This window comes from Bipolaris maydis (assembly GCF_028858645.1).
Source record: "Bipolaris maydis strain C4 unplaced genomic scaffold PSV08scaffold_11, whole genome shotgun sequence".
Taxonomy (NCBI): Eukaryota; Fungi; Ascomycota; class Dothideomycetes; order Pleosporales; family Pleosporaceae; genus Bipolaris; species Bipolaris maydis.
In genome coordinates this window covers 1,666,328-1,693,553 of record NW_027093867.1, presented here as the reverse complement: position 1 = coordinate 1,693,553, position 27,226 = coordinate 1,666,328, and the positions used below count along the sequence as shown (strand labels likewise).

Genomic DNA, 27,226 nt, shown 5'->3' with positions numbered 1-27,226 from the left:
TTTGCGCGAAATGACTGGTTGGCAGTGCAGACATGCAGTGAAGGTGTACGTAGGCAGGTGAAGCGGGTCGTTGTGAGCGGCAGTTCTAGGCCTCAAGTAGCCGTGTTGAAAGGATCAAGACTGACTCAAACATATGCTCATGGCCGCCACTGAGGCTGTGCGTGAGTTTGTTTGGCCTGGGATGATGCCAACACTGCTCGCCAGTTGCGTCAAGGTGCCTGGGTCAGAGCCACCCCACAGCGGTCCGCAAAGGCGCGAGTGGACGACGCAAACAGCTGATTGGCCGGGCGCTGTGGAGCCGAGACTCCCGCAAGCGCCGACCATCTCGCTCCACAACCTTGTCACACGTCAACTCCATCTCCAATTGGCCACGCCTGCGCCTCAACTGCACGTCTAAAAAGAGGTCCTTCTTACGGCGGGAGCTCTGCGAATCTGCTTTCGCAATGCCACTCGCCTACGACATGAGGCACGGCCAAGAGCCAACCAGAGCGCGAAGCGGCTCCATTTCAGGGCGGCCTTTTGCTCGGGCTGGGACTTGTGCAGCTATGGACTCGATGTACAGACCTCTGGCCCCAATATCAGGCCTCCTTGCCCCCAGCTTCATCGTGCTCCGCATCCCACGCTTCAAGAGTTTATAGCCAGCTATCCCATAAGTCCCGTCTACTCACTGCACCTGAAATCAATGCCATCTTGGGGTACACCATCGATATAACTCGTTACCCGCTCGCCGACCATTCCACTCCACCAGGTTTAGAAGACGCTCGTTGTAGCCTGTCTGCACAACATGGACCCCAGGAATTACGGGCGAAGTCAGGAAGCTCAGCCTCAGATGACTTCACGACAGCACACCCGCTTCTCATGGCAGCAGCCCTTGGACGACGAGGTCCCACCCTATCAAGAGCAACAGCAGCAAGCTCAACAGCACCAGCCTCAGCAGCTTGCGACGCAGCAGTACCAAACACAACAGCAGTATCAGCAATATCAGCAACCACAACAGCAGCAACAGCAATATCAGCATCAGCATCATCAGCCGCAACCACTACCGCAACAACAACAACAACACCACCACCACCACCACCACCACCAAGAGCCACAGCAACGCGTCGACATAGATGCATCACGTCATTTCTCTTACGCCCAGACGCCGGCAGAGATGCGCGCATTCGTGTACACATCCTCTCCAAGTGACCCTCCAATGCCACATTCTATGCCCATATCTCTTCCGACGTCACCAGTGGGGTACACACCAATCGACCCGCGCCCTCAGTCGATGCTCGATGCGCAAATTCCGGTTGTTCCGCCCCAATCTCGTGCGGCTGACATGCAGCCCTCTCACGTGCAGCAAGTACAGCCTCCTGTGTCGCCAGTCTCGCCTCAGCATTCTTCACATCCACAAACTCAACAATACTCTCCTGTATCGCCAATACCACATCCGCAACCTGTCCATCAAGCCCCGCAGGCAAATACACAGCAGAGCAGACACGCACGGCAAATGAGCAATCTATCGCCCATTAACACAAACGTCCGGGTGCACACTATGCCTACCATTCCACCTACCCCACCATCAGGAACCCATCAGACATCACCACTACCACAAAAAGCACCCATAACCCCCATTTCAGCAAACTCCATGCACAAAGAGCAACCACGACAAGCTGCTACGTCGCCTACGAATCAAGCATCATATGCGCACGAACCATATTCGCCTCATGGCTTCGTAACAGGCCAAACCAACAATATGCATGCTGTCTTCTCTCCGGATGCTGCCCACGGCCCCAACGGCCTGGACTTTGCTGCACACCAACCGGGTCAGATTTCGCATCCAAACATGGAATCTGAAAGCTCTCACGAATGGTCAAACGGCCTTTGCGCATGTAGGCCAGAACCGGCGACATGCTTTACCGGTCTTTTCTGCCCCTGCATCGTTTACGGAAGAACTTCGTATCGCCTCTCTCAAAAGTCTGCAAAGAATGATCCGACAGACATGTTGGGTCACAGCACTACTAACGGACACTGCATCGTCATGGGTCTGTCGTGCGGTTTATGGTGGCTGTTTCCTATGCTACAGCGGACTCGCATCCGAAGAGCATACAAGATCAAGGGTAGTCTTGGCAGCGATTTACTAAGAGGATGTTGCTGTTGCTGCTGCGTTGTTGTACAAAATGAGAGGGAAGTAAAGGCTAGGGAAGAAGCGAGTAGGCGGTGGGCCGGACCAGCAAGCACTGATGTTTATACAAGAAGTGGCGGCATGGTGTACAAACCACAGCAATAAGTTATTTTTTTTGTTATCAGAGACATCCAGGAACCTTTTCTATGTTCGTTTTTCAAGCGCATTCGCTCTCTTTACGATACCCACGGTCATTTTTAGTTGTAACATAACCTGTTGTATTCTGAGATTATTCAACAACATTTCTACGCACATTTTCATCATCATAAGTACTTTTCCTGATTGCTTGCACATTCTTTCAGCGGTCCTCATGAGTGATTCAATCTAGGATGTTAGTGTTGTTGCTGTAATTGCGATCTTCAAACTTTACTTCAGCCCAGCTTCCACGCCTTTGCAATCATCAACGTCGCGAATGTATGGTTGAAAGTCAACTAGGAAAATTTTATGATCTAACTTAGCTCTAGCCTTTTAGAAACATTTTTATAAAACAAAATTTTAGGTTTAATTAGAACTAGTTATAACTATAGATATTTAAATTAATTACTACGCGTAAGCGCCTATTCTAGCTCTATGTTACAAGTAACACGAAGGATTCTCTCCTTGACAGGAGACGAGACGGCAAGAAGCCTATGGACGTCCACGTCAGAAGGAAATGGCTATCGCGGGGCTTAGAGTCACGTGATGTGCCATCTCACTAAGGATGGGATGGCAGTGGGCCTTAGGATGGCATGCCATCCCAAACATCCCGCCAAGATGAAGAAAGATGGGATGGACGGGATGGTAGTACCAGAGGTAATTAAGATATAAGGATGGATGGATTTCATTATTACTCTCGTTGTAGTCAACTCAAATTATACTTTCTCATTAGTTACTCAACTTCACAAGATTAGTACTTATTAGTCTATTTGATATAGATTAGGAATTATTAAACCTATTATTATCTATCTTATGTACTTTGACTGTAAAGTTAATTTTTTTAATACCCGATTCTGGCAGGTTGGGGTGTGGCCTGCCATTCTTTTCTGAGATAATTCATCTGATACACTATATAGCAAACAGAGGGAAAAAAGTCAAGAGATAACTATACTTTAACTATAAAGTTAATTTTTTCAATATCTAATTTTAGTAGGTTAGAGTATACCCTGCTATTCTTTGTTAAAATAATTATTCTAATAACTACGCTATATAGCAAATAGAGAGAAAAAGTCAAGCGATATAATCTAACATGTCGCACGAACTTTTTGTTTACTGATATTGGTGTCGCAACTATCTAACGGCAAATTTACTCTTTCTGCGAATAATCACGCCGTAGCGGTATAAGACATATGGAACAGGAGTAACAACTATGGCAATACACCCAAGCACGGTCAGCGCCCAGTGCGTTCCAATGTCCCTGTACATTGTTGTACCGCCAATTGTCCTATTTTCAATCAGTCTCGTAAAGAGTCTCTAGAGAACATCTAGAACTTGTAACTTACATGACGCTGGCCATGACATAGCGCACAGTAGTTTGGAAACTCAGTGCAGATGCAGCATACATCTGATAGCTGTCGATGATATACAGGTAAGTGCTCATGAATATGCATACCGTACCGAAACCAATGACAACCGAGGCAGCCAGTGGTGACCAAACTGGTATAGTTTCCTGTTTTACGTCAATAAACCGGTTAAGAAGCATGTGCGTCTCTGTCCTTACATAGCTTGTCCAGCCCATCCAGAAGAGCCCGATCGGTATGAATGGTGCCCCAAACATTGCAAACATCAGCCGCGACTCCTGGGGAATCGATTTTCCCGAGCCATCATCTCCTTTCTCACGGCACAGCCGCTCTGTTTTTGTCCAAATAAAGGGAATGAGGGCTGCCGATAGCAGGATGCCAACCAACAGGCCAAGGAAGCATAAGTTCTTGAGTCCCTGGCTCATTCCATACGTCTTTTGGAATGTGTATGGGTAACCCACGAGGAACGTGAACAATACCACATACACGAGCGTATTGTAGAACGTTAGCAAAACCACAATCGGTTCAAGCGCCAGACGAAACGGCCGAGTAAAGTTCTTCTTGAGCTTACTCCCCAGCCCCTCATCCTCATCCTCCTCCGCCGTCTTAAACCTTCTGTCACCTGTAAACTTCCTCAACTGCTTCGCCTTCAACTTCAGCAGCTGCGGCGGATACGTCTCCTCCATCGCCACCGCAACAACTAGTATACAAACCCCCGTCAAAACCACAATTATCCACTCCGCCCACCGCCAACTCACCACTTTGCTCTCCCCAATATAACTCGCAATCACAGGCCCCAGTACGGGCCCGCCAAAACCCACAACCCCAAACACAGGAAACGTCCACGTCATCTCCCGCGCCGACCACAGATCGCTCATACTACCCCCCGCCACTGTCATCGGTGCAGACGCAAAACAGCCAGCCAAGAATCGGAATATCGCCAACGAGGCTAAATTCGGCGCGAGCGCTGCACCGATGAGCCAGCACTCGCACGTCACCAGCGAGTACAGATACACCTGGTAGCGCCCCAAGATCTCAGACGCCGGTGCTGCAACCAGCGAGCCCAGGCCGAACCCCATGAGATAAATCCCTGTGCTGCAAAACGCATGTACGGATTCTGAAGCGTGGAAGAAGGCAGCGCTCTGTGGAGCAACAGGGGCTTCGATGGAGCTTGCGGTTGTTACGACGGCAGCGACGAGGTCTAGCAGAAAGAGGACTTTTAGGCGTTTGGAAAGCGACCAGTTGCGTGGGTTGGTCGGGTCCGAGGCCGAGTCCCAGGTTACGAGGTAGAAGTGTGACCCTGAGTTGGTGGCTTGGAGGGAGATGCCCGGGAGGGAGGTGTAAGGGGGGGTGTTGTTGTCGTCGTCGGGGTCGTGGGATTCTTCGTCTTGTGGGAAGGCTTTTGGGTCGCGTTCGAAGGGGGGTTCGTAGGGGCTTAGGTGGGGTTGGATGGGGGGAGGGGTGGAGGTGAGGTTGAGAGTTCGGAGTTGTTCTTTTGTTTTTGCGTGGATGGCGTTGAATTGGATGAGGGCAGCCATTGCTGCGAGGTCTGGTCAGGCTTCAAGGTTTTGGTTGGAGGTGTGAGCTGTTCTCAAGATTCTGGGAGTAGTTAACTGGGGGAGTTTATAGATTTAGCTATTTGTCTCTCTTTCTTTTCCTCCGACCACGTAGAAGACACGACAATCTCGTTTGCTGGCAAGATTCTGATAGCTATGCCGGACCATCATCGATATCTGTAGGTTATCGTGATGGTGTGAAAGAAACATGATGGAACAGCGTGTGAAGACCAAATGCTTCTTTATTCTCGGTGGCAGATAACCTTTACAGGCCTTTGTTCTGTAGATCAGACCCAAAGGCAGGGTTGTAGCTGCACCATCGACATCATGTCTCTTAGTGCACTGCTCGTAGTAGTGTGATTATCTCCGCTGGTCCAGAAGATCATCGCACGCTATATCGCAATCCATGTGACCCCACGGTCTCGGAACACGCATCGCTCAATGCACCCAAAAAACGAACGGAGATCGGAATCTTACGCCAGGTGCTCTGGATTTTCGTCAAATGGTCAGGGTACACGTCAGCATCAGTTGGTAGATCTCGAATGATCCGATGCCGACGATTAGATGCTCTTGACGTTGAAATCCTGCATTATTTCAACATACAAAGTACAGATAGCGACGGAGGTGCACATACGTCGGTGTTTGTCGAAGGCGACAAACACTATGTAATAGTGCATCAGTGAGTGCCTCCTTTGACGTAACTTCACAGTCGCTCTCACCACATACCTGACGCCCCATGATGTATTCTCACATTCATTGTTTCGTGATGTAGCAAAGAGAGCTCACGAAGCTTCATTTTTAAACGATAGAAATCACTCCAGAAAGCCAGCAACATTCAACGAAACTTCACACTTTCACCACTTGAATCCCAACTTCACATCTCAAAAATCATCGGTCTTTGCTTAGCAAGGTGCTCCCATGACTTCCCAAATCATCGTTATTAAACTCAAGTCTGCAATGGACACGGCCAGTCCCTTCTTCGAGGACGCCGGAGAATTCAAAGCTATTCTACACGACTTTAGAGCCGCAGCCGAGTTTACCCGTGGCTTCTGGGGCATTGAGGACGAAGACAAAACGACGTTGCGGGTGTTTTTGAACTGGAACTCAGAGTCCAAAACAGGGGACCGGTACGTCATCCCTTAGATCGGTAGTACCTGCACTTCACTCACATGTATACAGTGACTCGATAATGGAGAAGCTCAAGAATCTCAATAGCATCCAGTCTGTGCACGTTTACCATGTCGACTTCCTGCCGCCTCTCCCGACAAAGCCACTTGATCCGGAGATCGCTGGCAACACAATGGTCGAAACTATTTACTTTGACAAGAATTTCCCGCATGCTGATGGCTGGGTGAGCAATTTTAACAAAAAGGTCGATAACATTATGAGCCTACGCGGCGATCAGTTTAAAGCAGCGAGTGGAGGGTGGACGCGCCAAATGGCTGTGGCGCCTGGTACTGAGGATGAATGTTTAGTGTGGTTTGCGCTTGTGGGGTGGCCCTCCATGCAGGCTCACTTGGAGTGGAGGGAATCGCCAGAGCACCACGAGAATACTAAGCTGTTGGAGCAGTACAAAGATTGGTGGAAGGGTATTGTCAGGGTTCACTCAACTATGCATGAGATCTAGACACGTTGGTAGACTAATGAATGGAGTAACGATGAGCCACACTGAGTTTGATTTATTGGTGTGCAAGCAGCGCTCTGCATCGATTCATGCAATCGAATCGGCTGCAATTTAGACTTTTGTTTAAAAAAAGAATAAGGAGGAGTGATCGCATCATTCCATTTCCAAAACAAGGTGTGTGATATGATTTTGGTAACATTCCTTACTGGCTATTATTCTTCATATATTTCCTCCAATGGCTGTGCATATATACAATATTTTTGACCCATGAGCTAGCATAATATGTCAGTGAATTCATGGTTCTCCGCTTTCACGATGTTTTTTATTGATTAGGAAAGTTTTGTCTTGCAACATTGCCAAGTCACACCCTTTACACTAGCGTGTCGTGCTCACCGATCATGAACATAGAATTCGATACTTTCTTTTGAGGCTGACAGCACACACGATGGATCGGTGAACATCGGCAATGTATGGCCGATCATAGTACCGGCATCGTAGTTAGACGTGGTCTACGGTACTCGGCCTAGTGCTCTCAGTGCTAGCTGTCAGCTTTGACTCGACTACAATGATATTTAGCGAACTGATCAGGTGGAGAAATCAGAAAGAATGCAATGAGGGTGGTTGGAATGATGAATGCTATTTTGCTATATGAAAATGAACTAAAATTACAACGGTCTTAGAACATGTAGCTAAATATTCGACAGGATGCATGCCAATCAAATCCTGCTACTTGCCGATAATGAATGATAAGGCAGAAACCTCCAAGATTAAATCATACAAAACGCCATCGGTGGCGATATGACAGATGCTGCATTGGAACCCGACGCTCACCAGGGTACACTGACTTGTATGGGTTGTCCCAAGCGGCAACGTCTACACGAGGATTAGCCATACAAAACGATGCATAGTTTTGTGGCAGCGATATGCCACGTCGATGACATCACCTATGTCACAGTCGACTTCAGGAGGGCATGCGAGGATGAAATTTCTGACTACAGCATCATCGTAGCCACCAGTCTTCACATACATCCTGCATGCTATTGTAATATCAGACGTCATGAATATGCACCATGCAAGCTTCGCCTGAACAATGTTTTGAGGTTATGAGCTAACTCAGACGCCACAACAGAGCTGTCAGCAAATCAAACTTATCATGACGCGCTTGAATTCCATCATTGCCTACAATTACGATACTTCATTTCACGATGAGGGATTCTCGAAAGCGGTTGCTAAATCATAACTTTTAACTGCAGATTTCCAAAGTCTCGAGAACTCATATTCAATATGGTCAAAATTGTAAGTTAGATAGGTACTCAATTGATCATTTAATTTATCTTACACTTTGCACTTTATACAGGCTGTAGCGCAGATTCGCTCTGCCGAGTCAATGGAAAAGAATCTCTCTATCAGTAAAGACCTGGTCCGACAAGCTTCGAAAGCGGGTGCGCAAGTATGTCGTCAAGAGTGGTTATGTCAGACAATCTCTTACGCTGTGTAGGCTATATTCTTCCCCGAAGCGTCCGATTATATATGCTCGAACACGAAAAGATCTTTGGAGCTCTGCCAATCTGTAGAGCAGTCAGTATTTGTCCAAGGGTTACAAGAACAGGCGAAAGAATACGTGCTGTCTATCGCAGTGGGGATTCATGAGCCCTCCGCCGATATCAAGAGCAAACGCGTGAGAAATACATTGATATGGATCAGTGACACGGGTGAAGTTCTGCATCGTTACCAAAAAGTGCACATGCTCGAGATGAATCTTCTGGATGGCCCCAAGATACAAGAAAGCAATTTCTGCGAGCCTGGCGAGTCCATACTCCCCCCCTTTGAGACCCCAGTAGGGCAAGCGGGTGCAATGATTTGTTTCGATTTGCGCTTTCCCTCACTGGCACAGAAGCTTGTCAGCATGGGGGCTGAGGTGCTCATCTACCCTTCTGCATTTGTACCTGACACGGGCAAAATTCACTGGATTCCACTCCTCCAGGCAAGGGCAATCGAGTGTCAGGCATATGTGATAGCCCCAGATCAAGTTGGACAACACAACGAAAAAAGGTCAAGCTATGGTCACAGCGTTGTCATCGACCCTTGGGGCCGCATTATTGCTCAATTAGGGAGTGAAGAAAATGTTCTTCTCTATGCAGATATTGATCCGGAGCAAATTAGACTTGCAAGGCAAAGCTTGAGGTTGAGGAAAAGGGAGTAAGTATGTTGACTTCGTTTTGTTGGCAACAATTAATTGTCATAGGGATGTGTATGACTCAACAACGTGACTTCAAGCCAGCAAAAGCCCAACCCAGTAGAACTTCCAGAGTTGCTACTGGCACATATCAGTCTTGGACTTATACGTAGGCAAATGGAATTCTTTTGAAAAACTTGATAGCTCAGTTCAACCTTTCAATCCCACCGCAAGGTGAATCCAAACACCTCGTGTCTATATCATATGGCTCACAACCAAAACTAAAATCATTAATGCTACCATGATTGCTATAATCTGGGGTCACTAGAATTCGATTGAACTCAATGCATTGCACATTAAGTGTGCCGTGCTTTGCTCGTAAAATCACGGTAATGACATTTCCCAGCAACTGTCCATGTTATAGCCTGGAAGATGCATTCCCTATGCATCTCCGGCTGTTCACGGCAGATTGTGCTGTATTTTCTATTCAATATAATATACGGCCGATCAGTTACAATTCGTAGCCTAAGTGCAGTTTTTTTTCGGTGCAAGGACTGTTGGTCAGATGAGGTTGATCTTAGCACGAGGGTGCCTACAAAAACAAATAATATGCCACGGACCATGCCTCATAATCCACATTCATTGGAAAAACGTATTCAACCGTCTCCTGCCGTGGAAAAGATCATGTGTCCACGGTTAGGTCGATGGTACGTCGATCACTGCGGCTATGCAGAAGATATCACTAGTCAGTGTCATCTACAGTGGGATCTTGCAAAAAGTAAGTATGCATTAGCACATCATAGCACGCTACTAACAGAAGAAAATGGATGGATGGCTTGAAAAAAGTATGGGTAAGGATTCGGGACGTCCCGTGATCGGTCAAGTGCAAGCAACCCATGTATGAGGGGCTTGCACGGAAAGTTAGGACGCGGCCCGATGTGCCCGCCACGTTTGACAAGCTAGCGTATGTCGATCCGGATGCTACAGTATACCAGATTATCGGGCCAGGTTATTTGGATTGAAATTGAGGACGAAGATCTGATGCCATTGGGACAATCGTGGCTATACACACTTACTCAAGCCTAGCCACACTATTTCACCGTACTCACCCATGACATTGACACGCTATGGCCAGCATCTGCTGGAAGCTATGCTATTAGCGCTTAAATCCAGTGACCGTTTCCACCAATAATACTCCTTCTAGATCGTGACCGTATCTTTCTCAGTCTTCGTGAGTGAGCTGGCGGTGCATATGTATGGCCTGCATCGGGAAGGTACGTAATGGTCACTGCAGCAATTCGAGTCACCCAAAAATGAAATTATACAGCAAGACGCCCATCAGTCACTGATGCATTAGAAGATCCTTCTCATGCATGCATTGTACGGTCAAGAAGAAAATAACAATCATGGTACTGATACTGACAGTGATGAAGATGGATGAGTGGGTTCAGGAGGTGGGATTTCTCTCCGGATATATCATGAACGGCTAGCTTTGTGCACAAGCAATCTTATATATGCCCACACTAAAAAGGTTGAGGCATAGTCAGGAGATCCGTATAGCGAACGAAGATCTCTACGAGCCAGGACTGGATGTATCCGAGTCGCATCTATTTTCGTATATCAATTGTATCTGGCAAATCGGATGCTGCTCGCAAAAGCTGGGATTGATCCCCTTGCATGCTTTACATGATCATTATGTAGCATTAAGTGCTTGACTGCCTGCAATAGAATTTCTTCTCCATTCTTTTTCTCGAGTTCCTGCACATTAATGCAGAAATGATAAGCAGAAATTCCTAAAGCAAGTTTAAGATGATGAAGTCACCATCTTGTCAGGGTGGCCGTCCTTAGCAGCATTGCAATCTGTGGCAGTACCAGCTTGGAGATCGAGAAGCTCCGACGTATAGTAACCATGATGTATATAAGTACGAGCACCGTCTGCTATAACTTGCACAACAATCACCGCTATCTCAGTACAGCCTGCTCTACAATCAACCATGCATCCCTTCACTTACCTAGTACCCGCGCTCTACTTCAATGTAAGAAGGCTACAAACCATCCCTTGAGAATTTCCAACTGACAATTTCTGTGAAAAAGGCCACCGTCAATACAGTCGTAAGCAAATCTAACTAATTGAAAGAAACAAAGTCTGACCTGCCATTGCACAGAAACCTCTAGGCCACAATTCCTTCGGCGCCGCACTAAACTTGTTCGAATTCGAAAGCGGAACACTGTACACGGAGCCAGAGGTAAGAGGTTGATGCATCTTCAGGCATCAAACATGTAGCATAACGTGGCTTAACTCGGCATTCAAAGTTTGACTTCCAATTCACCGCTTCGGTGACGCCCGCGGTCAACTACGCGACCACGAATGAGGCTGCCGGGACCAGCCGTCCAAATTTCCGCGGAACAGTTACACCAAGCGATGGCTCTGCACCCTTTCAGATGAGAATGGGTGGAGTACAACTGGGCAATGAGGCCGTGTTGCCAGTTATCTCCGGAAACGCATCAACGGGACTCGAGGTCCCATACGGAACTGTATATAGAGGTAAAAATTGACGATGACGCCAAACCCCCAGCAAAGCTTGTACTAACAGTCATTTCCAGTTCTTATCCCGGAATTTGAAGGGGGCGAGTCGGAGTACAAGATTTTGGAAGACTCGGTGTTTGTGGCGTCGGAGACAGTTTCTGATTCTGGCGTACCTGGAAAGTTCTTGCTAGGAGTGAAGATATCGAAGGTGTTCGCTACCGAGACGGACATCACGATTGGTGAGGAGTTTTTTGGATGAGCTGCCACGAAAACTATAATCTTGGAGGGGTGTTTGATGGTTTGCCTGTGATGGACGTATAATTTATCAGTTAGGGGATTATACGCATAGCTTTTAGGCGATACATCTTTATCTTAGGCACACCATACACTCCCTTTTCGACGATATCAAAACAAACATACTTCAGTGAACGTCATAAAAATCTGGAAAGATATTCAGTTCAATTACTCATACAAGCCCTGAACACATCCTTCATCCTCTACCATAGCCTACCCATACCTCCCAGCCTTGTACCCCTCATCCACCTCGACTCCGGCATCGCGACAATCATCACACATGTCTGGATACTTGATCTTCCTTCGTACTTTCTTGAACACGGGACACGACTCTGGCCGTGCATCGGCGTCGACGCGGCGACAGCGGTAGGTGTGTCTCATGGGGAGGTGTTCGTGGTTGCAGTGGAGGTACTGGGTCCAGTGTCGTTCGCACATTTTGGAACCTTTTTGTTTGCTGGGGGGAGGTGAGCTACTGAGATCTGTGTGCGTGTGTGTGTGTTTGGATGAGACAATGGTTTCTTGTACTGAGATTGAGATTTGAGGCCGGATACTAGAAAGTTGTTGGACTCGCAGCACTGTGTAATGTCTACTTTCTATATTTTGAGTCTATTGGGGTCTCCAATTTTATATAAGGTCTCTCAGTATTCAATCATGGTATGTTGACAACATAAGATTCAAGTATTGAATTTTTTGGGAACTTTGTAGCCAGCATCATTCACTAGTCGTATGCGCTATCAACATCCTGTGAATGTTCTTTTTAATTCTCCATTGAACAATTCGCAGTTTAAGAGCTGACAGACTTTGCCTTCAACTCTTCAAGCTGCTTCTTGGCTGCCCATTGCTTCTCTACACTGATCTGTTTCAAGATTTTATCCGCACCCTTTTCGATCAGCGCTTTGGCAACTTCCCTTCCCATTTCTTCCGCCTCTTCCGCATTGCGAACTTTTCGGGCAGCCTCGTATCTGACGGATTCTTTGCCGTCGACGCTGACCACCAAAGCCTTCAACACAAGCTCTTGATCGTCAAGATTTGGTTCTTCCTCCTCCATGGCATTTCCATGCTTGTCGTAGTCTTTTGCTGGCTGTGTACCAACGGCCAAGCCTTTCCCTCCTCTCCATGATGTCTCAACACCAATAGGTACGCTGCAGCCTCCTTCTAGGGTCCTCAATAGTGTCCGCTCAGCTGAACACGCTCTCGTTGTCCGTTCGCATCGGATAGTGCTCAAAAGCTCCTTCATGACCTTGTCATTTTTTCTGATTTCAATGGCCAAAGCGCCCTGGCCAACAGCATGCAGCATACCCCCATTGCTGCCACTCAGGTATTGCGTGATGCGGTTATCAAGACCCATGCGTTTTAAACCAGCAGCAGCTAAGATGATAGCCGAGTACGGCGAATCTTCGGCGTCGAGCTTACCTAGCCTCGTACCAACGTTTCCTCTCAAATCGGCAAACTTCAGGTGTGGGTATAGCATTCGTAGTGTCGCAGCTCGGCGTACAGACGACGTTCCAATGGTGGCACCTTGAGGCAGTGTGGCCAGCGTGGTTTCTTTGGGTAGACGGGGAGAGATAATTAGAGCATCGCGGGGATCTTCGCGTTCGAGAATAGCGCCGAGTTCGAGGTGTTCCGGTAGCTGAGTAGGCATGTCTATTTCGGTCTCGTCAGCTCAGGTCTAGATTAATCCCAGATATGAGCCCATATACCCTTTAGACAGTGCACAATGATGTCCAGATCGCCCGACTCCAACATGCTCTCCAACTCTCCGGTCCACAAACTCTTTGCATTTTCACCTTGGCTCAACTGTTGCAAAGGCGTGGTTTTGTCCCTGTCGCCTTGAACCACTACAGGGCATACATTGTAGGTCCTCTGAGGATTCGCTTCCTTTAGACTTCTTTCAACCGCACGCGCCTGGATTTGGGCAAGAACGGAGTTGCGTGTGCCGATGTTAATGGGAGGGAATTGGGTGCTTGCGGATGTGTTGAGCCCTTCTGGATTTGGGTGAGAGGGTCCCTGGATATCAGCAGCAGTAGCAGACGCCATTTTGGGTTATCTCGGTATGAGTCGTGTCACGGGTGTCGCGACGTGGGGATGGTGATGGCGGTTAGAAAAATAGTTGAAGATGTGGAGGGGTGGCGGGGCAACAAACGTCACCTTGGCCGCGGCTCTGCGCTAGCGTCAGGTACGCCCATGCTCCTAGTCCGACAAAGTACACGGAGACAAACTACTCCCGCCAAAACAGCGCAGTGTGAATCAGATGTAACTGTATACAACTGTTATAGAATGATTTAATGACTCTTAACACATATCAATCCATACGTAAAACTCTATGACTGTTATGGATGAAATACTTGCTTCCAACTACGTAGTTCGTGGTGAATGCGGCTCCTCGCAAATGGTAGATGTATTTCAACATGGGGCTGTTTTAATCCGGGTATTCCGTCGTACTGATAGCCACGACCTATCAATACCAAAATCTCTCTTGCCTAGTAGTTAAATTCAACTTATGCTTATACGGCTCTCTTTTCGGCCTTGAATCTGTGACGTGGAGTACTCAAGGGTTGTGATGCGGAACCTACCCGGCTTGACAACCCTACTGCAGGTAAGCCTACCCTCTACCACTAGTGTTTCCATCGTCTCACCTCATCCGCGTTCTCTCACTGTATAAACTTTTGCGGTGCCATGCCTTCCGTATTCTTTCCGGTAAAGTCAGCCCACACGTACAACGTTCAAATGGTACAGCCCAATCAATGAGGATGGTCTATTCAACTCAAAGTTTCTACCAATAAACTATGCTACACAATCTGCCCATTTTAACGTAGGTAGCGTCTGCCGAGTAGGTTTACATACATGACCGCAGCCAGTCGTTTGACCGATGAGCAAATTCATAATTGGTCGAATCATTTCATGTTCTAGCTGTGAAACAAATTTTCGACAAGTTATCTATCGCGCAGATATTCAGAGAGGTACAAGGCTCATAGGTATAAATTTCTCAATTTCATCTCCAACACACAATACTTCTACAGCACTCCCAATCACTCTAAGCACGCATCCTTCAAATATCTCTGTATCGAAAGAAAGAAAGAAAAGAAAAGAAAAGAAAAATCCCCTAAAGATCAGCCAACGCCAATCTTTCATAATGAAGTCCCTTATCCTCTCTCTCCTCATGGCCACCATCGCCTCCGCCATACCACAGCCTGCCAGCCACCTCACAGGCCTCGAAGCCCGAGCCTTGTTAGAATCGCGTCAAACCTCTTGTCCTACCACAATCACATGTCCTGTGGGCACTTGTCATTGTAACAACGGTGCTGTGTACTGCTGCGTAGGACAATCACCCAATGAGTCGTGCTCATATCTTAGCGTTTGCAAGTACAGTGGGTTGTAAGAAGAAAAATTTGTATGAAGGTAGGGTTCAGATGTCAAAAAGTTCTTCCTACTTGTAAATACTTATAAATCACTTGTACATGGGAGAAATGGAACCAAGTCTCCCCAAAGAATTCTTTCAGAATCTACATGTCATTTGCTTGCGCAAATCAAGGTTGCACATTATCCATGGTTAACACCAGTGCGACTTATCTTATGCAGTATTCTTTGTTCATTCAGGCTATATACATATGACATGTGGTGGTATCATAATCTCATCGCATTAACGCGTTCTGTAGGTATTAAGGATTTACTTGTTGCCAGTGTTGTGGATGGAGTTGGGGAGGGCTTTTGTCAAAGTTAGCGGTTTTTCATTTCAACGTCATCTTGGATGCTTACCCTTCTCGACGGACTCGGGAACGATTTCCTGAACCTTTTTGGGGACGATGGAGTCTTCGCCGTCGTTGAGGGCGTGGGTCTTGCTTGTGGACTGGCTGTTTGGGTTGCTGCCAGTGGGGTGGACCTAGGATGACCATGTTAGCAGAGCCCCAAGTCAACAATTACGCAAATGTCAAAAACTTACGCTCTCGGGGAGTGACTCCTCAAGGCCCTTGGGAGCAGCTTCTTGGACCTTGCCGGGGACAGCGCTTTGTCCAGTGGCATGGGAAGCGCCCTGGCCGTGCTCGTTGGTAGAAGACATTCTGATGGAAGTTTGTTTGAAGACGGGTATCTGTCGGATCAAAGGTCGTGAGATGGTGCGGATTTGGGGAGTGAAGAGCATTTTGAATGAGTATTTATGGTGGTGAATGGTCTCAAGGAAATCTTTAAGATGAAGATTTATGTACGTATAGATGGCTGGATGACGTTTCTGTGAGCGGCTGCTTGTGCGCCATCTTGCCTACAACTGGAGCTCAACGCATCATGAAGATGCTTTCAAATCACACTCGTTTCGATCGCTAGTAGAGTACATCCAGGCAGCAACAATAGTGCTGAATGCGAGTGATGATTGGCAGCCCTACCCCGATGGGAGAATGCGGTGCATAGCTGTCTCGCTTATCTCCAGTTTAGCATTAATTGTGACGAAATGTAGTCATTCACTAGAGACGTTGTACGGGATTCCGCGGACTCGAGCTAGAGCTACGCGAATCTGATGGCGGATATGACGTGCTGGCCTGAGGAACGCCAACACGTAATTTTGGGCCCAAGACAGCGATGCTGAGGTTGGAGAGGACTGGTGCAGATGTTTACGACCGGAAGACTGCATATGGCCGGTGGTTTGCCACATGTCGGTCCCGAGAGCCCCCACGACGGTGTTCACTACTCCCGCTCGGATTCTTACAACCTCCATGGGACCGAAGTAGGTGCAGTGAACGAGTACTTGTAACAAGATTCGGAGATTGCGTAGAAATAACATCAAATCCAATCGCCATATCGAAACACTGCTTCACATAAGCTGTAGGTCTTGTTCATCACGAGCGGTCGGTTCTCTTTCAAATTCTGATTCCGTTGGAGCTCGATGACGATGCAATTGTGTTGTTTGGTTGAGTGGTTGATTGTCATGGTACATGCACCTGTCACTGTAATTGTGATGTTAGATGTATCTATCGTGCTGGGAGTGCTGACGCAGATGTTAGTGACGTAATTGATGTACTGGGGGTCCGCGGAGGCTTTCAAACACAACTTTACTCATATCGACGCGTAGATACAGCAAACGGTTGGACATGGCCACGTCTCTTCACTATAGTTTTTCTGCAATCTCAAGACAAGTCGATGAACGTTGTCTTTGGATTTTTGCACCTCTTCTCACCGTCTGTTATTGTAGCTATGGAGTTGGGTCTGATTGGCGAAGAAGCAAAAAGGAAAATACGTCGCCGGATGTTCTGTCGTTATCCAGTCGGGACGGTCCTTGGAGTGGTTGGTGGTTTGCGTGAAGGTCGACAGTACCGCCGCCATCCTGACGCGTCGTATCGGGTACATTGGTCTCACTTGGCGCGTCCAATTGGCGCTATCGAGTACAAGCGATGAAAGTTATCGACGCGTATACGGGCCTTGGACATGCGTGCCTCTGGTGTGTCGAATCGGTTCTCGCAGTGCCCTTCCTCAAAGCACCGCCAAAGCGATGGCATCAATGAAAAGCTCAAAAGCCGACCAGCAAAAATTGCCCCGCCGAGATTCCCGAAGGAAGCTCGTGACAGTCCCATACCGCGCTGTGCAATGCAGACGAGACTATCAGATGGACCCAAAGCTTGAGCTGGGCCATCGCAAGAAGGTAAGTATGAGGAATAAACACGGTCCGACGCCCTCTATTTATACCCAGGGGGAAGGGATCCGTGCGCCGCTCACGTGACCTGCTGCCTAGTTGGGACCACACCAACTCCTCCACCACCTTGGCCTGTGCGTCATCGCCTGCCAAGTCTTCTCCTCTCCACTGCCATCTTTTGTGTTTTCCGGGCTCCACTGGAATTTTCTGCAAACGTTTTCTGCTGGTCCAAGAGTTTGTGAAAAGAGGGACCGTACACAAATCTCTTTGTCAAACTCATCTTGGCTTCACGTCATCGGCCATGTACATGCAGCTATCCCAGCACTCTTGTTTTCGCAGATCGGCAGACGTGATATGATGTTATGCGTCTCATGAGGAGAATACGATGCAGTATAAGATGCGAAGTTCAGTTGAATTCGACACATCAAGTTGCAATTGAGATCCTTCAAAATGCTGTCTGGCTACGCTGTGTCCCGGCTTGGGCTTCTTAATGCCCTAACACATGCTACCCTCAGCAGTGCTGCCACACTTTTTCAGGGCGGAACGGTAATCACTTGGGATACATCTGCCAATTACCTCGATGTCATCCGTAACGGTTCTGTCCTTGTAGAAAACGACACCATCTCCGCTGTCTTTTCAGCATCATACAATGGCACCCTACCCTCCGATTTGGAAGTCGTTAATGCCACCAACGACATCATATCAACAGGCTTTGTCGACACCCATCGCCACAGCTGGCAGACGGCTTTCAAGACCCTAGGCTCCAATACCACTCTCATGACTTACTTCCAACGCTATGGCACCGACTCGCCTGCTGCTACAACATTCACGCCCGACGATGTATACATTGGTCAGCTGGTCGGATTGTATGAAGCTCTGAACGGAGGCGTCACGACTATTGTCGACTATCCGCACTGCACATGGTCAGCAGAACATGCCATGGCAGCACTGAATGCCACGTTTGAAAGCGGTGTCCGAGCTGAGTTCGCATACTACTTTGAAAACTATCCAAACTTTACAATCCAAGGACAAACAAAGCTTTTCCAAGAATTAGCCAGGGATGAACGCTTCCAAGGCTCACCTACCAACTTGGGAATCTCGTACGACAACTTCAGCAGCGACAACAAGAGCGAAACGCAATCTATCCTGGATCTAGCAATGTAAGTGAATTCCAGCATGAAATTTACAACAAGTACTGACCCAAGCATCAGCGAACACAACGTATCCGTACTAACCACGCACGCCAATGGCGGCGTCTACGGCGCCCCCAACTTCCCCTCCGTCCTCCAACCCTTCAACTTCCTCAACACCTCCATCCCCATCATCTTCGCCCACGCCAGCTACCACACCCCCACGGACGCCCAGCTCCTCCGCCAACACAACCACTTCATCTCCACGACCCCGGAATCCGAAATGCACTACGGCCACCTCCACCCAAACAGCCACCTCATCATGGACCAAGCCTCCCTCGGCATAGACACCCACTTCACCTTCTCCTCCGACATCCTCACCCAAGCCCGCCTCTGGCTCCAAACCGCCCGCAAAACCCTCTTCACCGAAATCGTAGACCGCCGCCACCTCCCCGCCCGCAACCCAATGTCCGTCAACCAGGCCTTCCTCCTCGCAACTCGCAACGGCGGCCTCGCCCTCCGCCGCCCAGACATTGGTGTCTTGGCCCCACATGCCAAAGCAGACCTGCTCGTCTGGAACGGCCGCGCCCCCAGCCTCCTCGGCTGGTCCGATCCCATTGCTGCAATCATGCTGCATGCCAATGTCGGCGATATCAAACACGTCATGGTCAATGGCGTCTTTCAAAAGCGAGACGGACAGCTTACCGTAAAGGATTACGAGGGCTTGCAGCATAGGTTTCTCGACAGTGCGACAAGGATACAGGCGTTGTGGAGGGAGATGCCGTTGCCGGTTAGCAAGGGCGAGGCGCAGAATCGAGTCGAGTTTGAGAGGCCCATGGAGGCGGATGTGGAGAGGGGTGAGGGAACGGGCTATGGGCCCTTGTTTGTTTAGAAAGCTAGCACGTGTGCCATGTTCGCTGAGATACTATCTAAATTTAATTTTACATGAGTTATATTTCAAAGACTCTCTCAAATTCATGATTTAACCTCTCTTGTCTTCAGCATGTCGAATAAACCACTGCATAAAACACTTGTTCTCGACTATTGCGAAAAGGACAATAAGGAAGGGGGGCGGGATAGACTAGAGACGAGCATGATGTCAAGAGTCACTTGTTGAAGATTTTGCATGGACCTCATACACTAGTAAACTCTACAAATAATGCCAAATACCCTCATCGGACAATCCCTTTTTTCTTTTTAGTTTGCTGGACATGACTAGTTCTCATCCTTCTTAACAGCATCTATTTCTATGAGCTCCACTCCTTAAATGCCTTCTGCTTCTCCCTGCTGTTCCAGTTTAGAGTTCTCGATATACTATCGATCCAGTCCGTCCGCCTCTTATCCAACGGCAGCACACTCGGGAACGGGAAACGACTGGCACTAATGGTTACGTAATCGCCCGGCTTCAGTTCGACTCTTTCCCTTCCATCAAAACTGGCCCAGGAACTTGTCCTTGCATCGTAGGGTACACCACATCGTAGTACAATGGTATCGGGTAGGATGATTGGCCGGAACGATAACGTATGCGCACATATGGCAGTCACGAGAACTACCGGGTTGTCTGGGTGGCAGAGAGAGCCGCCGGCTGCAAGGTTGTATGCAGTAGATCCCGTCGGAGTGGATACACAGATCCCGTCGGCCTGGACTGTAGTAAAGTGCTCATCGTCGCCAAACAACTCAATCGACGACATGGTTGGGTTCGGCCCTCGATCAACAACCACTTCATTCAAAATGTTGTGAGTTCCATCCGAGTAATGCGTGTGATGGTCTTCAGACTCTTCTCCAATGAGCTCCTCGACCAAATCGCGTCCCTTGGGATCGCGCGCTTGAGACCGCATAATTGTAGCTTCAAATCGGAGACGTAGGCTAACTGTTATACCGTCTGCAAAGGCTCGGGAAAGCGATTGTGGATATAGTTCGAAATCGAACTTTGTAAGGAAGCCAAGAGATCCAAGTGAAAAGGCGATGGTCGGAGGGACGATACGCTGGAAGAGCCATGATGCGTACAATACTGTACCATCACCACCAAGCTGTGGAACTGTTAGTCCTGTACGGTTCAGATCAATGTCGCTATCATACTGCCAAGACGATGTCAAAGGTCTGTGGCCTCTGCGCACACATTTCATTTGTCCAAAACTTGAGACGCCCCTTGAACCCGTCCTTGTCGAGAAGTTCTTGGGCATTGAAGATGTGATTATCTTTCAATGTTTGTTCAACATAGCTGTCTCCTGTCAGTGCTGCCCATTGCATCACAAATTCGAAACATACACTGTGTATGCCGAGTCCTTGGTCAGCAACCATTCAGTAACCTCACGCGAATGCTTGATCAGACCCTCGTCGTGGGCTTTGCCGAGTATGAAGATGTTCTTGACGTGCAGCTTCAGGCGGATCTGAGATAGCTTCTTGGAGAGTTCACGGATGCCAAAAGCCATGTCCGACAGCTCCTTCTTGGTCAACAGCCGCGAGTGCTCCCGCTCGTGGGTGCGCTCCTTGTGCGCATCCTTGTCGACACGCCGCTCCTGGGCTAGGCCTTCATACGACTGCGAATGGTCCTTAACAGGGAGACCCTCATGCTTCTCGAGAAGCGAATGAACAATGCACGCGGTGGTGCGGCGTTCGTTATCCGGACGCGACGTCATTTTGCCCGAAGGGTGGGGTGCGAGTGAGGCCTTGCGGCGGTGGCTGTTGTATCCGCCTTCGAAAACCACCTGCCGGTGTTTATAAGCGAGAGTGAAAGAAGAAGAGCAGGAAACAACTCAATGCGCACCTCCAAGGCATCATCATGGCTATTCACGCTGGCAATGCTCTTGGAATCTTGGTCCCCAAGCTCGCTCTCAATAAGGAAGTTAGTATCAGCGCATGGCTATGACGTCTGGTGGGCGTCAGGTACCTCGATTGCGCCCTGGACGCTCGGACTCAGCTGGTCGAAGTAGGTTGTTGCCATTGTGGAAGCGCGCAAAAGGGCAGCAGAACAGTCGCACGATTGCGAGGTACCGCCGACGTTTTGTAGTCTGTTCGCTGGTACCCTGTGCGTAATTGACGTCGAGGCGGCTGCATGAATCAACGCGCCGCCACGGTCCCACTTTGCGAGGGGCAGGCCCTGCGACCCCACCGGCTGCCAATCACACCCACCACGCCCCGATGAGATGAGCAACACACATTCTTACTCAGCTCTTGCCTAGTGCCACTGCTACAGCGGTGCCTCAACCGACTCGAGCACTTCCTCAATCACATCCTCGGGCGTGACACCTTCCAGCACTGCTTTGACCGCTTCCACCGAGCTGCCCCATTGCATACTGCGTTCGTCCTCTGGTGCAGTGATGACGATGCGATGTGGGTATATCTTGCGAGCGGCCAGTGCAACCATGGACGGCGACATGTAGTCTAAGCCATGGAGTGGGGCAAGTGTACTATCACAATCAGCTTCATTCGTCTCAAGCACCACTCAACTTACTGCGCCAACATGCTAAAGTGTCTTGTAGCTAGCGCTGACACTCCTCCTGCAACTGCACGATGTAGCCTCATAAAGACAACAATGTTGTATAGATATGCCCGCACTTCTGAGCTCATCTTCACTCCTGCCGTAAGCTTTGCTAGATTGGCGAGATCCTGAAATTGTTAGTTATTGTTAGGTACTCGATCCAAGACACTTACTTCTGATGTGAACAATGCACTCTGCGGTTTATGTTTCATTGCCATAAACGGAACCGTACGCACCACCGAAGACATCGAAGCACCATCATCAAAACCGCGTTCCCTCTCTTGCAACTCCTCAAGATTCGGCAGTCCATCTTCGACTTGGTGTCTATGCGAAATGAAAAATTGGTCATTCTGCAACCACGTCAGTCAAACCTCTCTCTCTCTAAAAAAAAAGACTTCAAGCCACAACCCACCAAATGCATAGTCAACCTCGGACTATCCGCCGCATTCAACGCAATAAACAAAAACGGCTTCGGTGCCGCATGGATTGCCGTCCTGGTGAAATTGCGTTTTCCCCGTATAAGCTACCCCATGACGATTAGCAAAAAGTCCCATTCCCCCACCCACAGAACTCACCTCACCTCCAAGGCCTGAACCTGCACCTGCTCACTCGCCCGATTCAACTCCCTCGCAACAACCACATTCGCAATCCGTCCACCCTCCTCCCCTCCCTCTTCCCCATCCACTAAAATCCCCCTCCCAAACTCATCCAGCGACATACCCTCCTCACATTCCAGCACCGCACACGCAAGTCCAAACACCTTTGCTGCTACCTTTGTTTTCTTCTGTCAGCTTCAAACACTCACCACCACCCCCTCCGCCTTCCTTCTCACCCATCCATCCATCTTCCTTCCTTCCTTGTCTTCCACCCCCCCTCAGATTCATAAAAGAAAAAGACCAAGGGAAAAAAAAAACTCACAAGCTCAAGCTCCACCTGCACCCCCCGCAACCTCTCCACCTCACACTCAATAACGCAATGCTGCTCCGCAACAAGACATATCAGCACCGCAAGCTCCAAGTCACTCAGCGATTGCACTTTCTCCGCCATGCCATCCGCGTCTGCTTCCATCTCTTCAAGCTCCCCTTCCAAGCTCCTTTCTTTTTGATTTTTTTTTGGGTGGGGGGGGGGGGGGGGGGCAAAGTTGGCAAAAAGGTTCGATGCTTTGTTTCGCGCGTGTGCAGATGATGCGGTAAGTAGCCGGGTTGTTTTGCTGGCGCGGCGCGCGACCGTCCGGGGGAGATGGCGAGGTATATGGACAAGGGGGTCCCCGTGACGCTAGTGTCGGATCGGGTTAGTGGGGGTTTTGGACAAGAGTTTTCGTGACTCCACAACGCGATTGTGTGGGATGAATGCCGTGGGAAAAGTTTTCACGGTGTTGAATGTTGTTGCGATTGCAATTCTACGGGTTGAAAATTGCTTGTTGGGTACATCTTTTTGTCTAGTGGATATATACATATAAAATTCGAATCCCTTCATCGATTCAAACAATCGGCCTAATGGCCCAATGGCAAGGCGCTTGACTACGATTCATTCGACATCAAGAGATTCCAGGTTCGACCCCTGGTTAGGTCATCTTTTTTGCCCAGTGTCGGTTATGGGATACTCTATTTTTGCAAGTCCGAATCGAAGAAAGCTGTATAACGTTGCTATCATGCGCGTGGGCTGCAGATTTTTTTTTCTTCGCTAGACAGGATATGTACTCACCTCACCTGATAACGAAATCCAGTAAATAGGAAAATAAGTTTTTTTTTTAAAAAAAAAATCCTGTTCTAAACATCTGTTTTGTTACTTGAATAACAATAGACCCAAACTCAACATGTATAGGAAGAGAAAAAAGGGACATTGAAAACAAATGAATACCATACAAGCACAAAAGTCGAAACCAATCAACCAAACGAAAAAAGGATTTGAATCCACTCACCCCCACATGTATATGCGATTCGGCCTACCCGCCAAAACCACCTTGTACGCAGAACCCAACGGAAAAGATGAAATAGAATAGAATATATAGAGAAAAAAAAGACCCTAAAACACCCACGCATATCTACACAAGCCACCTCCTCAAACAGACCCCCTCCCCTCCTCACTCTCATCCGTCAATAATCAGGCTCGTCGAACTCGTCCTGGCTAATAAATCCGGGCGGGAATTCGCAGGCGCACCCATTGGTTTCTTAGCATTACTCGTCCAAAAGAGCCAGCTTTGGCCGTTGCGTAAGGATAGAGGGTTGGAAATGGGATCGGAGGGTTGGAGGAGGGGGTTTGTGATGTCTTGATTGGTGGTGGTGGTGGTGGTGGTGGTGCTGCGGGGGGCAGCATGGGGAGGAGAAGGAGGGCGAGAATCGGGGTCGTCGAGGTCGGGTCTTTCGGGGTGTTTTTTAATGTGCAAGGAGGAGTTCGACGAGTGGGTGGTGCTGTAGATGGGGGGCGTGCTGGGATCGCGCGAGGACGAGGTGCCGGGGGTGTCTGTTGGGCGTAGGTCGTGGGTGTCGTTTGTTTTTGTGGGGCGGGGGACGGGGGAGTGGGGGCGGGACGAGGGCGAGGCGTTGAGGTTTAGGGCTGCAAGGGATTTGCGGGGTGAGGCGCTGCGGATGGAGAGCGAGGTGCCGGAGTCAATGCTGCCGTGGGTTATGTCTTGTCGCCAAGTCATGATGCGATCGTTGGGTGGCTGTGTAGATACGCTGTCTCGTCGAGACCGGCTGGTACGTGAGATTATGCTGCTTGGTCGGCCGATGACGAATGCTCGTTTCATTAGAGTAGTGTCCCACTGCTCACTCTGTCGTATGCGCTTCTGGAACGCGCAGTCCTGTCGGAACACTTTGAGAGCACCAGTGTAATCTGCTGTGACAATAATGTTGCCTCCCTGATGTGCAGAGCGTGCAATATATGCTGGACTTCCCGCCGTCTTCTTCAACTGCGTGTCTGTAGGTGCAGGTGTCAGATGTGCTGACCCTGTCTCAGTAGGCACTCTCGATGATACTACAGACTCCGCTTTTGAAACCAAGGTAACCGGTGGTGGATTACAGAGGTCGAAGATTGGGTCTTCTGATGCGCTCAGAAGCCGTCTTGTCTGCATGGGCGCAATGATGGCGCAAGTAGTAATTGAATTGTGAGCTTCGAACATTTCCACTGGCCGCTGGTCCCTCTTCTCGCCGCCTTCGAGCGCGGATGTCGACCAAATGTACGTTTTACGGTCCTCACTTCCGCACACAATATGTCCGGTGCCATCAGCGAAAGTTGCTCGGATTTGGCTGCACATGTTTTGGTGACCGCGGAACTTCATCTCCAGCGTCTTATCCTTCATATTGTATATCCGCAGTCTTGAGTCATTGCTCGACACCAGAAGTTTGATTTCCCCATCTTCGCTACCCGGTGGCCAATAGGTTGCCTGAATCCCGGTGATTTTACTGCCTTTTGCATTCTGACCTCTGGTTGATTTGACATGGAGCTGTGCCTGCCACTTTAGGCCCTCGGTATCGTAGAACAGGCAAAGTCCACCAAGCGTACCCGCCATACACGTCTTTCCGTCGGGTGTGAAAGCGACTGATGTGATCATGTCTGGGGCTGTAGTCAAATACGCAACGCTCTTATCCGGAATACTCCAAAGCCGTAGTTTCGCGTCCAAAGATCCAGCGAGGAAAAACCGGTCATCGGTCGGATGAAACTGTATCGAAGGCACAAAGTCGGAATGTTTGAACGTGCACAAGTTGTCGTCGCGGCTTATGTGCCACAAGCGTACGGTCTTGTCCATTGATGAAGATAAGAGGAAATTGTTCTTTTGCTCGTTAGTAACGCCGTTTTGATAGTTCATCATCCCACAACATACCTTACTCCAGCTCAAATCCAAGATAGTCGACGTGTGTCCTTGGTATTCACGAATTGGCTTCTGCTCAAATACTGGCGCACTGAGGTGCTTGGCCTCCTCATGATGCGCATGTCGATCTCTTTCAGTGTTTTCGTGCGCTCGGCGTCGTTCTGGACTGTCTATCACGGCCCATACCCTAATCACCCGATCCTGTCCACCCACAGCAAGATATCTTCCATCCTTGCTGAATTCAACGGCCCAGATAGGATTGTGTGTAGCTGCGGACCCAGATTGCGGCGCTGGATTGGATCCGGCAGCCGGCGGACTTTTCCTTCCTGACCCACATCGCAACTCTTGCGCGAGAAAGACACGATCAAACTCCTTCTCCTTCTTGAATCTTGCCCTCACTTTGATGTATGCCGGGGGATGCGGGGTTTTTGGACTGAAACTGAGGTTGTTGACATAGAGCTGGGCATTCATACCCTCGTGACGTGGGTCGTCTGGTTCGGAGCCGTTGTCGCTTGTGCCGTCCGGACTGTTCTTCTTCTTAGTGCTGCCCATGAAACGACTTAGAAACGACACCCTTCTAGAAAAGTTGTCAGCTGAGTTTGTCGGTCACCTTACTTCGTACTCGCAAGCACTTACTTCTTGTCGGCCTTGTTCCCCCCAGCACCGCGAGCTGTCTCACCACTAACCTTATCCATGCCAATATCATTCGATTCTCTCGGTAATTGACTTGCGACGGGCTCTGAGTTCTGCGACCGAAGCTTCTGAACCGCAGGTGACGTATTTGTTCTATTGAAGATTTGCTAAACATGACTGCATTAGTAGCATTCCGTGTCGGCGCAAAGGCAACCCCCAGAGACATACTTGCGAGAGCGGGTCCAAAGGCGTTTCCGACAATCCTACTGCACCTCCCAAGCTTCCTCCATTTTGTTGCGCATCGCCATGTTGCTGCGCCGGTGATGCTGTAGGGCTTCTCAGCTTTGCGACAAGTTTCTTGTTGGACAACGGCGCTATGTGGGACTTCAGTGTTAGTGATTCGACTCCTCGAATAGCGAGGTGTAAAGATTTACCGTCAATCGTGGTCGAGGATGCGGTTTCCTGCCGCCGGAGAGCGGCGCTTCGACCGGCAGGCGTGGTGATGATCTTGGGTATTGCATCAGCCATGGGTACATGTGACAGTGCAACATGAATCTACGCGGGCTTTGATATAGTAGGTTGCAAAGCACATCCAACACACAAGGTATGTGTTGGCCTAAGGAACACAGGTGAGCTGTACTCGGGCAATGCGCTGGATGCGCAGGAACAGTAAGCGAAGATTCCAGAGGCGTAAGGCCCGGACTTTGTCAGGGT

At 49.0% G+C, this 27,226-nt stretch overlaps 10 protein-coding genes and 1 non-coding gene across 11 annotated transcripts; 6 read left to right on the top strand and 5 right to left on the bottom strand.

Moving 5' to 3' along the window:
• Positions 1-348: 348 nt before the first annotated feature.
• PSV08DRAFT_228314 (PLAC8 family-domain-containing protein) lies at positions 349-2,419 on the top strand. Its single transcript, XM_014221698.2, has one exon. It carries the CDS (start codon positions 785-787, stop codon positions 2,270-2,272), a length of 1,488 nt encoding a protein of 495 aa, XP_014077173.1. The 5' UTR covers positions 349-784; the 3' UTR covers positions 2,273-2,419.
• Positions 2,420-3,433: 1,014 nt separating this feature from the next.
• PSV08DRAFT_185058 (major facilitator superfamily domain-containing protein) lies at positions 3,434-5,201 on the bottom strand (the record flags this gene model as incomplete). Its single annotated transcript, XM_014221699.1, has 3 exons — positions 3,434-3,587; positions 3,646-3,812; positions 3,864-5,201. The coding sequence occupies 3 exons, from the start codon at positions 5,199-5,201 to the stop codon at positions 3,434-3,436; spliced, it is 1,659 nt and encodes a 552-aa protein (XP_014077174.1).
• A 936-nt stretch (positions 5,202-6,137) lies between these two features.
• Positions 6,138-6,846, top strand: PSV08DRAFT_354387 (uncharacterized protein; the record flags this gene model as incomplete). The annotated part of the gene is made up of 2 exons (XM_014221700.1): positions 6,138-6,346; positions 6,399-6,846. The coding sequence occupies 2 exons, from the start codon at positions 6,138-6,140 to the stop codon at positions 6,844-6,846; spliced, it is 657 nt and encodes a 218-aa protein (XP_014077175.1).
• A 1,281-nt stretch (positions 6,847-8,127) lies between these two features.
• Positions 8,128-9,046, top strand: PSV08DRAFT_250032 (carbon-nitrogen hydrolase; the record flags this gene model as incomplete). Its single annotated transcript, XM_014221701.1, has 3 exons — positions 8,128-8,139; positions 8,201-8,293; positions 8,342-9,046. The coding sequence occupies 3 exons, from the start codon at positions 8,128-8,130 to the stop codon at positions 9,044-9,046; spliced, it is 810 nt and encodes a 269-aa protein (XP_014077176.1).
• Positions 9,047-11,013: 1,967 nt separating this feature from the next.
• On the top strand, positions 11,014-11,805 carry PSV08DRAFT_354385 (uncharacterized protein; the record flags this gene model as incomplete). The annotated part of the gene is made up of 5 exons (XM_014221702.1): positions 11,014-11,055; positions 11,114-11,131; positions 11,185-11,265; positions 11,333-11,564; positions 11,624-11,805. The coding sequence occupies 5 exons, from the start codon at positions 11,014-11,016 to the stop codon at positions 11,803-11,805; spliced, it is 555 nt and encodes a 184-aa protein (XP_014077177.1).
• Positions 11,806-12,499: 694 nt separating this feature from the next.
• Positions 12,500-13,958, bottom strand: PSV08DRAFT_321186 (porphobilinogen deaminase, dipyromethane cofactor binding domain-containing protein). Its single transcript, XM_014221703.1, has 2 exons — positions 13,541-13,958; positions 12,500-13,484 (listed from the first exon to the last, which is right to left on the bottom strand). The coding sequence occupies exons 1-2, from the start codon at positions 13,875-13,877 to the stop codon at positions 12,625-12,627; spliced, it is 1,197 nt and encodes a 398-aa protein (XP_014077178.1). The 5' UTR covers positions 13,878-13,958; the 3' UTR covers positions 12,500-12,624.
• A 1,549-nt stretch (positions 13,959-15,507) lies between these two features.
• On the bottom strand, positions 15,508-16,067 carry PSV08DRAFT_364594 (uncharacterized protein; the record flags this gene model as incomplete). The annotated part of the gene is made up of 3 exons (XM_014221704.1): positions 15,781-16,067; positions 15,597-15,720; positions 15,508-15,545 (listed from the first exon to the last, which is right to left on the bottom strand). The coding sequence occupies exons 1-3, from the start codon at positions 15,976-15,978 to the stop codon at positions 15,508-15,510; spliced, it is 360 nt and encodes a 119-aa protein (XP_014077179.1). The 5' UTR covers positions 15,979-16,067.
• A 1,840-nt stretch (positions 16,068-17,907) lies between these two features.
• On the top strand, positions 17,908-19,545 carry PSV08DRAFT_228308 (uncharacterized protein; the record flags this gene model as incomplete). Its single annotated transcript, XM_014221705.1, has 2 exons — positions 17,908-18,617; positions 18,669-19,545. 2 exons carry the CDS (start codon positions 17,908-17,910, stop codon positions 19,477-19,479), a joined length of 1,521 nt encoding a protein of 506 aa, XP_014077180.1. The 3' UTR covers positions 19,480-19,545.
• A 129-nt stretch (positions 19,546-19,674) lies between these two features.
• On the bottom strand, positions 19,675-23,136 carry PSV08DRAFT_404061 (ATP-NAD kinase-like domain-containing protein; the record flags this gene model as incomplete). Its single annotated transcript, XM_066093668.1, has 11 exons — positions 19,675-20,617; positions 20,667-20,808; positions 20,856-21,295; positions 21,355-21,420; positions 21,478-21,613; positions 21,800-21,997; positions 22,042-22,196; positions 22,242-22,418; positions 22,481-22,562; positions 22,644-22,840; positions 22,987-23,136. 11 exons carry the CDS (start codon positions 23,134-23,136, stop codon positions 19,835-19,837), a joined length of 2,526 nt encoding a protein of 841 aa, XP_065948747.1. The 3' UTR covers positions 19,675-19,834.
• Positions 23,137-23,558: 422 nt separating this feature from the next.
• PSV08DRAFT_t49 lies at positions 23,559-23,640 on the top strand. The gene has a single exon. It is a non-coding gene; the product is annotated as a tRNA-Arg (tRNA).
• A 517-nt stretch (positions 23,641-24,157) lies between these two features.
• Positions 24,158-27,040, bottom strand: PSV08DRAFT_228300 (WD40-repeat-containing domain protein; the record flags this gene model as incomplete). Its single annotated transcript, XM_014221708.1, has 5 exons — positions 24,158-25,840; positions 25,892-26,456; positions 26,516-26,679; positions 26,741-26,886; positions 26,947-27,040. 5 exons carry the CDS (start codon positions 27,038-27,040, stop codon positions 24,158-24,160), a joined length of 2,652 nt encoding a protein of 883 aa, XP_014077183.1.
• Positions 27,041-27,226: the final 186 nt, after the last annotated feature.